This window comes from Mesitornis unicolor, unplaced genomic scaffold (assembly GCF_000695765.1).
Source record: "Mesitornis unicolor isolate BGI_N332 unplaced genomic scaffold, ASM69576v1 scaffold22204, whole genome shotgun sequence".
NCBI classification, from domain to species: domain Eukaryota; kingdom Metazoa; phylum Chordata; class Aves; order Mesitornithiformes; family Mesitornithidae; genus Mesitornis; species Mesitornis unicolor.
This window is the reverse complement of record NW_010182320.1, coordinates 1-10547: the sequence shown is the minus strand read 5'-3', so window position 1 is coordinate 10547 and position 10547 is coordinate 1. Positions and strand designations below refer to the sequence as shown.

The following is a 10547-nucleotide window of genomic DNA, read 5'->3' as shown; positions in this document are numbered from 1 at the left end:
GAGCAGCCTGGGCTGGTGGAGGTGTGCCTGCCCATGGGCTGGGGGAGCTTTGAGGTCCCAAACCAGTCTGTGATAATGGGAGGAGGTGGCTGGCACAGCCATTTGTACCAATTGAATGTGAGGCTGTGCCAGCCCGAGCGCAATGGCAGAGACCAGAGTCTTTTGCGTGCACTCGTGGAGGAAAAGCAGCGGCAGAGGTGACAGGGGAGAGTCGGTGGCAGAGGGAGGTGAGGGCATGATAAGCAGCTGGGGGTGATGCTCAGCTCCTGATGAGCCAGATCAGACAGCACGGATCTTACCGGTATCGATGAAGCCAAGGATGCAGAGTGTGATGGAAACGTTAATGCTCTGAATGCTGAATTCCTGCCTCAGGGAGCTGAAAAATCCATCCAAGGCAAACTTTGTTGCAGAGTAGGGGACCGTAAAGGGAAACCCGACTTTACCTGGACACAGAGTAAAGTTCTGTTACAGCACAGAAAGCTGCCTCTGCCCAAACCTCTGCTTTACTCTTCAGCACAAAGTATTTTACCCGAAGGGAGTTTACTGTTAGTGAAATGTCATCCTGGCACCTGAACAGCAGCATTGCAAATATTCCCGACAGCGTCCAGTTCTTTAAAGGTCTTAAGGCCAACATGATGCCTCATGTCTCTGCTGCAGGCATGAGCAACCCGCAGTAACCAGGAAACCCTTGGAGGGGAGAGATGGAGCAGAGTTTAAGCTCCTGTTTCTGGATGCTGAGCTGATCACCAGAAGACAAACAAACATACCAGCTGAGAGTGGGGACATCTGTTTGTGATTTAATTTCCTGACTTAACAGAAATTATTAGAACAGAGTCATGTTTTTGTGAATAGAGTCAGTCAATAACTCACTCTACAAATATTAGCAGGAACTTGACCTACCAAACCAAGATGAATCGTCAGAGATCCAGTGCAGTGAGAAAATACTGCATTTCCACTTTTGTCTGTAAAACTGCAGGGGGGTAGTTGAGCTCTACTGGTCTAATAATCCTGACATCAAGGTGTGGGGTTTAATTGCAGGGCTAGCAAAAAGCAACCTTGGGCGATTGGATTGCATCAGAGAGCAGAATCCATACGAAAATGCAAAAAAAATATCTGGATTTGGTGGGTTTTGGGTGCGTTTAGCAGTTACGGGCCCTTTAGGATGCCTGGTGTCTCTGCATGCTTCTGAAAATCAGCCTGCAGTGTCTCTTCACTGAATCCCACATCACCCCCTCGCTCCCCACTCACCCGCCATGGATGAAACCACCACGATGCTGCCCTCGCTCTCCTTCAGCATGGGCAGGGCAGACGTGGCCATGGCCACGTAGCTGAGGAAGTTGATCTCCAGGAGCTTCCGGACGTGCTCAACATCCCCATTGAAATAACCGAAGTATGAGGTGCCGACGTGGTTCAGAATCAGCATGTCCAGGCCTCCTGCAGGCAGAGGGGCAGGTGTTAGTGGAAGAGGGGTACAGCCAGCAGAACAGAGCCCTTCCTGGGAGCAGAGTAAATGGAGTCAGAAGAAATCAGGTTTTTGGGTCAGAGTTGTGGCCTGCCATCTCTGGAGTGGGGATAGAATCTGGATGGTGGCTGCCAGTAACAATTCTGTTGTGATTTTTTCTTTTTTTCTTGTTCAAAACACAAATACCACAGCACAAGGGAGGTCATCCCTGAGTTGTCTGTGGGCCGGGGTGGGAGTGCTCCACGCAGCGCTGAAATATTGCATTTCCGTGGCTGTGACCCATGGCCGCAATAGCGCGGCTGTCGTGGGCCTGATGGGCCATTGCAGAGCGCAGGGGTTGGGGGTGACGAAATCCAGGGTTACGATACTGGGACAGGATGTCACGAGGGCACAGAGCTGGAACTGGCAGCGCGGTTCCGTTTGAGCTGAAGCGATGAAGCTGGGTAGAGGAGTGGGACTGCAAAGGGCAAAATTAGGGAAAAACCCCTCCCGTCTCACCCCATCGCCATCTCTCCTGCTTTTATTAGTGGCCACGTGGCAAAAAGCAGCGTGGCCGTGGAGAGATGCAACGTGCTGCTGCCGTTTGCGAGGCTGCAGACGTACCCAGCGAGGTCTCTGCCTCCCGCACCACATGCTCGGCGAAGGCCATGTCCTCCATGGTGCCACTGATGTACCGCGCCGAGGCTGCGCCCAGCGCCCGGCACCGCTCCACCACCTGCAACACCAGCACAAACCATCAGAAACCCCCGCCCGGCCCTGGGGAGCCTGGTGTGGTAGCGAAAGGGGGTGCCTGTGCTCCCTGCAATGTGTCTTCAACTTAAAACAGCGTTTTGGAGTTTTGGAAGTAGGTTTGGGGCCTTTTAAGCTTCAAAGGGAGTCTGAAAAATGATTCCTTCGGTGGATGCGTTACTCAAGGCGGTCTGGCTCTTCCTGGGCGCAGTCTGTGCCGGGATTGCGTGTGTGTAGGGTGAGCAGGAGTGTCTGCGCTGCGGTGGAATGAGGGTGGGTGTGTGTGTGTGCCGAGGGAGCCCCTGTGCAGGGGATGTGTGTTCATACCTCAGCAAGCTCAGATATCGCAGTGCTTTGTCTGCAGGAGAGGGGTTTCTGTTCACGCAGGAGTCCCAGGCAGCGCATGTATGCACAGTGTGAACGTGACCGTGCCTCTGGTGTTTGTGCCTTGGCAATTACACGTGCGTGTGTTCATGCGTGTACCTGTGGTGTGAGATTGGGCTTCATGTGTGTGCACCGCTGTGAACACGTGTGTGCGAGTGCTCATTTACTTTCTGCAGCTTGGCCTCGGTCCGCGCGGTGATGAGGACGTGGGCTCCCATCCGCGCCAGGTGAAACGCCAGCTGCTCCCCGATGCCGGTGCTGGCGCCCGTCACAATCACCCGCTTCCCTTTCAGCATCTCTGAACGGGGACCAAGGCAGGGGATTTAACTTACTCAAACCCTGCGCAAACCAAACCAAACCCAACCCTCTGCCCTTCAGTTAAGCAGTTAATAGGAATCGAGTGCAGAGCATCCGGCACCAGGACATCTCATCCATCTGGAAAAGCCGTGTGAGCAGCAGCTGCGGCTCCTCGCTGAACGCAGCCACACGGCCACAGCGCCCGGCTCTTTCAACAGGGTTTTTTTTTTCCACAAGTCAGAACACAACTTAAAAACACCCTGACTGCTTTGTAATAAAAATCAGCCACTACATGCACGCCTTGAAACTTAAAATCCATTATTTAAAAGTCACGTTTATAAATTCTTTTGCTATGCATTGGAAAACAGAGCTTTTGGAGCCCTCTCCCTCTCAGACCCCTGCCTCACCTGCTTCCCCAGGAAGTATTTCTGCATGATACTTGCTCGGTTCAATTTCCAATCTTTGTTAAAGCAAGTTTCCAGTATCAGCCATCTCAAAAATGCTCAGACGTGGCTTGGTCCAAGCTCTCTTCAGTTTCTATGCAAAACGCTCAAATGTGGCTTTTAATATTTTTCCCTTAAAAGTTAAATTCACTTTAAATACTTACCCGGTTTGAAGTCCTCCCTCGCAGAATAAAACCAGAAGGCCAAAACCAATCCCAAAAAGGGAATGAGAATCTTTTGCAACCAACTCATCCCACTGTGGAGTCAGGAAATAAAGCATAAAAGAGAAGAGAGGAGAAAAAAAACCCAAACCCTCTGCAGAGCTGCTCTGGAGGGAAGCAGCAATGCGAAGCCTTTAAAACCTGTTATCGGAGGCACTGCAGCTTCCCCAGCTCTGGAAAATCATGGGCGGATGGATGAGCGAGGCAAACCCTTTGATTTGCTCCCCCCTGGAGCTGGCGAGCCCCGGCCTAACCCAGAGCGCTGTTTGGGATCTGCCCGGCTCTTTTCATATTTCCTGTCCTACGTTAAAATGCCGAATTTTGCACAACACCCTGAAGAGGTGTGTCTTTGCTGAGCAGCGTCAAGTTTCACTTCAAGAGCATCAGAGCGGCAGCCTGGTGCAGGTAGATAAACGTCCTCCTCTACTCCCGCTGACCCGCACACGGGTGTGTGTGGAGATGCGATCTGGGTCCCAGCGCTGCCGAAATCCTGGCGGCCATTTGGGTGCTGGGGGAGCGACTGGGGGCTGCTGTGCCGCGGCGGGGACACGCAGCAAAGGTCCTGTGCTCCCAGGGCGTCGCAGCTCTGCGTCCCAGGGCAGCTGCCCTCTGCAGGGGTGCGGGCAGTCCCCAGCGCCTACCACCCCAAACGGCTCCAAAAATGAGGAAGGGCTTAGTTTTTTAATCTGTACTGATTCCTGTGAGCAGATGAGGGAGCAGGGGCTGAGAGGGCTGAGCTGAGCCCATCCCGGGAGTGCAACCCCTCCTGCTCCCAGGGGCCGTTCGGGCACGGGGAGGTTTGCAGTGAAATACTGAATATTGGTTTCTGCAGAGAAATAAGGGTCCTTGCTGCCACGGTTCCTGCTTTGAGTTTTGCATGAGCGTTGTTCTTATTTTCAAGTGAATATAGTCTGAGGAAAAACCATGTAACATCCGCCAGTTCCCTGAGCACGGGCAGGAGCAAACTCAACACCGTGACCTTGCGCAATGGGGATAAATGATGCTCTGGCACTGGGATCCTCATCGCAGAGTACAGGTACCTGCTGGGGTACACACTGAGGGGTTTGTGGGGCTTGGGGTGCTCCTGGCGCTGCCTCACTGCAGCCTCTGCTTTCTCAGTGGGCAAAGCCGTGTTTGTGGGGACAAAAACCTCATCTGCAATGCAGGGGCTGCACCGTGGTCTGATTTACATGGGTACGATGCTGTGGTTGTCCCTCTTGGATGCCTCACCATAACCAGCCAGAAAGAGCTATTTAAAGAATTTTTCCTCCCCCTATTGCAGCTTTAAAATAAAGATTATTTAATTTAATGATACGGTTGGGCAGTGGAGCTCTCTGCCATTGCCTCTGCTTTATAGATTATATTTTTATTTTCTGCCTTCCTACCTCAGTCCCAACTTTCCTTCCGATAGGGAGCGCTCAGCCCACGCTTGGCGAGATAACCCCAGTGCAGTCACTGCCTTTTCCTGCCTCCCTTTGCTTTGAACTTGGGTCATGATCATGGGGCAACTGGTCCATTCCTTGGCTTGAAATAAATGAACCCATTGACTTCAGCTCAGCTGCCGTGCTGTCAGTGTTGCCAGCAGGGAGAGAGGCTCATCTCAGATATTGCTGTTGGTAAAGCAATAACCACCAACCTTTGTGCGCTGGGCTGGGAAGGGCAGCCTGCTCTTTGCTCTGCGGGGCTGGGGGCAGCCCGGGCGGGTACGGAGCCAAACTGGTGCGGTGGTTAATGGGAACTGCAGGTTTGGTTTGGGGGTTCTGTGTGAAACAAAGCAGCTGATAATAAAGCCTGAAATACTGAGTATTTTGAATGTAACTTACACAAATTGTATTTTATAAAAGGCATATTTAGGGTGTCCTGTGCGGATATGAAGCCCGGGGGTGCTGGGTGGTCCCTGGGATGGCTGGGGGCTGTGGTGGCAGCCGGAGGTGCGGGATCCAGCCGGGTTTTGCTGCCCGCAGGGTTTGCTCTTGCCCATCTGTCGCCCTTCCAGGGATCTGCTGCTCCTCACTCCCACTCGCAGCTTTTTCTGGGTTTGTTTTCCTGCGTGCAACTTAAGAACTTGTTTTTAACCTTTTCCTGGGGGCGGGAGAGGAGGACAGGGAGAGGCTGCTGCTGAGAGGGGTTTTCTGATCCCTGCTGGTCCTGGCCACGCGCTGCCAAACCTTTGTGCCTTGGTGCAGGGGAGCGCTGCGTTGTGCCTGGCCCCGGGGGATTGAGCACAGCCTCTGGCTTCTGAAATGGCTCTACCCAAATGATCCTGGCCAAATCCCCCCGCTGCAGGTCACTTCTGTGTCCTTTGCTCTTTGAAGCTGTGTTTTTCGAGGGTTGACGCTCGGCATCGTGCTGACCGCTCTGCGCAGGGGGCGTTCTTCATTTACTGCTGCCCAGAGCCCTCTTGGAGGAAGCGAAGACGTGAAGGGAACTTGTTCTGACACCGAAGTGGTGGAGGGGCCATGGGGGAGCTGCCAGAGAGCCCCTGCCGTGTCCACGGCCCCACATTGCCTGGGAGAGCACATTTGGGGCAGGTTTGTGCATGCAGCCCAGTGACTCAAAAGCGCTTGGCAGGAGTTGGGATACCACTGCTTTTTTCTCTCTTTCAAGTGAGATTTGGCTTTTTTACAACCTGTTATCAAGTCTTTGTTAAGTGCAGAGGATTTTCCTCCCCCTCGTCTTTGCTTTCCTTTGTCACGTCGACATTAAAATGTTATTTCTCATACCCAGCTCTCCCAGCAGACTTCACCATGAGCACAGATCTAATTCCTTTCTTTACCAATGGGGATATCACCATTATGAAGCGCTGCCCTCGATTATATGAGGCTGATGCGTCGATGCGATGCTATTGAGCCATGACAGATGCATGTGTGTTTCAGCACGGCTGTTCACCGCCTCACCAGGGCTCCTGGACACGGCCCATGGGCAATGGCAACGTCCTGCAAACACCATCGCTGTCATGGCTGCACCCCTCCCAGAAAATGTGCTTTTAGGTTTGAGGTGATTGTAGGACTGGGTTTGGTTTGACGTGAAATTTCTACTCCCTGCTGGTTTAGAGAAAATACTGTGATGTTTAGGCCATTTCTAAGCACTTAATGTATTTTTTTCCCTTTGTGACCAGGTTGGGAATTGCTGCCTTGATGTTTGATGGTGCTGTGGCTGCTCTGAGCCTTGGCCGCCATCCACGTTCCCAGTGCCCTTGGTGTTGGGTGGCAGAGGCTGATGTGCTTATCAGAGCCCCTAAATTTAGCCTGGCAGCTGTGGAGACATCCAAACCACAAATAGTGAGAGAGGGCTCCCCAAAGACACTCGGCTCGTGCCTTTGAAGCCTTTGGCCTGCGGGGGGTCATGCGTGGCCTCCATCTCCCTATGGTGGAGTTCTGGACAGCAGCTCCCTGCTGAAATGAGAGCTCTGAAGAGGTGCTGCAGGATGGGTACAGACCATTACTCACCAGATCTCACGCCAGCTGCAGCTTTCCTGAGGATTTAATGGTCCAGAAAAATGTCACGTTTACAGGTTAAGGTGAACTGGATTCAGACAAGTCTTAAAGAGAGTAACAGAAATGAACCTCGTGCGAGCTCAGCAATGCAACTCACACCTTGGGCAATGTGTGGCTCTCCTCATGACTGTCTCCTTCAGGATTTTGGTTTAACTTAACTTAAACACTCCAGATGCTTCTGCACCATCTCTTGCCTGTACTGACTATGCATCTTATTCTGTCTGGTTGCTCTCTGGTGTTTATAACTAAAATTTCTCTCTGCAATTCACATATGGGCTTTTGCAATGACTGCGCTCTGCTCCGAGGCCGGGGTGCCTGGATGCTGTTTGCTGGGCGCATTTGTGGCAGTGGTGTTGGCCAGGGCTTTGTGGAGTTTGGCATCAAAATACCATGAGGAGGCTCAGGAGACAGAGTGGGAAATGGGATGGTTTAGAGAGTCCTGCCGTGGTTTAGCAACAGGGAAGTTTGCTGAAGCCTTCTAATGTGCTGCATCTGGCAAGTCTGCTATTCATCATAGTTTAAGTGATGTTAAGTGCTTTACTAAGCCTCCATGTGCACTGAATTTATCACTGTGTGGTTTAAGTAAGACTCCATGTGGTCGTTGTGGTAAAATCAGCCATTAATAAGTGTCTGATTGGCTGCTCTGCAGAGAGCCGGTCCTGCCCGATGTCGGTGCAGCCCACGGTGGCAGTGGTAAGGCCAGCCCTGACCTCCCGGGCTGAGGTTCAGGGTGACATGGGGGCAGTAGCAGCCCCTGAGCCCGTGGGACGTCAGAGATTGTCTCTGCAGGATGTGGTTCTACCGAGTTGGCTCTGGAGCCGCCGGCAGCGCGTGGTTGAGCTGTCTAATCCCGTTAGCTGCCTTAGGAGGAACTATTTTGACTGCTCCACAAACCTCTTTGCTTTAAGCTCATAAACCCATGGCGGGGTAACTGTGGAGAGGAGGTGTGGGCAGCACGACGCCAGCATGGCGTGAGGAGGTGATCGCAACCCAAACCCAGAGGTGGTGCAGCTCAGCCTGGACGGGCACACCAGACTCACAAACCGGGCTGCTTGAGCACAGCTTTAGCTCCTCATTTCCTAAATTTTCCCTTTCCTATGGGGCAGGAGGAGACACCTACAGCTTGTGAGGATGGGCTAATCTTGGGAACTGATGTGTGGTTGATGGAGTTTGCAGCTGCCTTGGACAAGGACGTGGTTCTCATCTCGGTTTAATCCATTGAACAGCTCAGCTGTGCCGCAGCAGCGATGTGTGACAGCTCAGACCTGGAGATATTTGGGTATTTTCACACCCTGCACAGGTTTATCCACGCACCAAGCGCACTGCAGGGAATTGCAGGTCAGCCTTACCCATCCCCGGGACTGTGCTGCAAACACAAAACCATTTAAAGCTGGAGTTGGCAGGGGTGGACACACAGACACATCTCAGCTGATTGCTTTCTTCAGGCCTGAATTCTCCTTTCATGCTTTCCCATGAAATTTCCACTGGTGTCGATGAGGTGTTGCATTGTTTAACCATGCCAGAGACCAAAATCTTGGTTACAGACTAAATGAAGTGTTTCTTGGCTGCTTTTAATGGGGCTCTGCTCCTTACTTTATACCCGATTTAATCCCTGAACAGACTCAATAGGATTCCTCCTCCACAGTGTGCTGCTGGGGTTTTTTTGACAGAAATAATTGTCGACAAAATGAATTGTGGATTATGTATGAAAATGTAAGGGTGAACTTCAGCTGCGTTCTTAGATTTTTGGAATCTGATCGTAACTTGTGCAGCTTGGGAGGGAGCTGTGCTCATGACGCTGATGTTGGGCAGTGCCTTTTCATTTTCCACCGTGTCCTGCAGTTTGTAGCCATGGTTTTGCTGTCAGCTCCATACTGGTGTTCACTGGTACATCTCCAGGTCTCGGTGCGTGGCCTGCTCCCACCTCTGCCCTGCTGGCCCTGTCTGCCTTAGAGCAGATAAAGACGATTTTCTGCCCCGGCCGTGATGGGCAGGGACCGTTTATCTTCCTCGCTTCTCCAACGTGGTCTGAGTCTCTCGGCTGCAGAGTCTGAAGGGTTTATTTGACCCACAGGACACAGTCCTGAAAGCAACAGATTCTCAATGAGCCCAGGAAAGATATTTTAAATAGGTTAAAGTTCTCTTGTGAGTCTGGCAGTGCCCTGGGTCCAGTCCTGAAGCTGGGATCCGTTTCCACACCCTCCAGAGTTGTCTCTGTCCCTGCTTCGCTCTTTCCATCTGTGAGACTCCTGTAATAGCTAATATAATTCTGCACTATTAGGTGTCTGTGGTGGGTTTCTGAAGGATCCCAGTAAAGCTGGAAGATGGTTTTTAAGCTTTGCCATGCCCTGTCAGAGGATTGCTGGCGCATGGACAGGGTTGTTCGGGTTTTTTGAACAGTTCTGGGCACACGCAGCCATGGTAGGTACACAAATGTGTGCCATTAAACCCAGATAACCCCAGGAAGGTACAACCCCGCCTCCTGGTCAGGGCATGCGAGACAAATGCCACCTCCTCCTGCCCGAGCTGACCCATTTTGGCAGGGAGCAGCTGATAGAGGCACAGGAACACCAACCCCCGGGTCCCAGAGCAGCCTCGCCAGGGGAGGCTTCATTGGGAGGGTGCAACCACCCCCCTCAGCCTTCCCTGGGCCCCCAGATGCCCCCCAAGAGCCAGAGGCACCAGTGAAACCTGTTTGCAAATCTAAGAGAAGGGTTTGAAATGAATGCAGCTAGAGAGCACCGGTACCATATAAAATATTTATTGATTTTTGCAAAATGTTGTAAAATGCGTCTGTAATAAAAATAAGAAACCATGCTGTGCACCTTGCACATGTTTATACCAACAAAAGGTATTTTTTTCCCCACTGCTGCACAGCAGCAAATAAAACCGTTCGCTTCTTCCAAGTCTTGCACTTGCGGTCTCCTTCAGCCAAACCTTCTTGCTGGAACCACACCAGGTACAGGACGGGACGGGACAGGGCAGCGGAGTCTCTTGGCGCTCAGGACGCGTGCTGCCGGGTCAGCAGCGCCCGCTGCAGCCCCCCCTGCGCCTTGTTCTTTTCCAAGATCAAATCCTCCTGTTTCTGAGGAAGCATCTGCTCTTGTGTTGGGGCAGGTTTCTTCTCCTCCTCCTCCTCTAGCCTCCCTTCGGAGGTGAAAGGGCTGCACACCGTCTCCACCAGACCAATAACCACTCCAAAGAAGGCCAGCACGCTGCCCAGCATGTACAGCTTCACCATCTTCCTGTTGGGCTTCTGGCTCAGCATTTCTTTGGCGAAGGGGATCAGCTCATGCATGGTTTCCATTTTTTTGCGGCAGATCTGGGAGATGTCAGCTCTACAAGAGAGGAGACGGACATTAGTTAAATCCAACTGCTTTTTCCCTGCAGTGGTCAGAGCCCTCCAGGCAGTCCAAGCTCCCTGCAGACCCCCCCGGCCCTGCTTTAAGTGGCGATTTTTGATTCTTTCTTTTTGCCTCTAGGCTTCAAGCAAACAAGATCCCCCCTCCATCTC

At 52.2% G+C, this 10547-nt stretch overlaps 2 protein-coding genes across 2 annotated transcripts; both read right to left on the bottom strand.

Moving 5' to 3' along the window:
• Positions 1-279: 279 nt before the first annotated feature.
• On the bottom strand, positions 280-3567 carry LOC104533690 (corticosteroid 11-beta-dehydrogenase isozyme 1-like). Its single transcript, XM_010183741.1, has 5 exons — positions 3480-3567; positions 2743-2873; positions 2066-2177; positions 1249-1434; positions 280-443 (listed from the first exon to the last, which is right to left on the bottom strand). The coding sequence occupies exons 1-5, from the start codon at positions 3565-3567 to the stop codon at positions 280-282; spliced, it is 681 nt and encodes a 226-aa protein (XP_010182043.1).
• Positions 3568-10034: 6467 nt separating this feature from the next.
• On the bottom strand, positions 10035-10340 carry G0S2 (G0/G1 switch 2). Its single transcript, XM_010183740.1, has one exon. The coding sequence runs from the start codon at positions 10338-10340 to the stop codon at positions 10035-10037; it is 306 nt and encodes a 101-aa protein (XP_010182042.1).
• Positions 10341-10547: the final 207 nt, after the last annotated feature.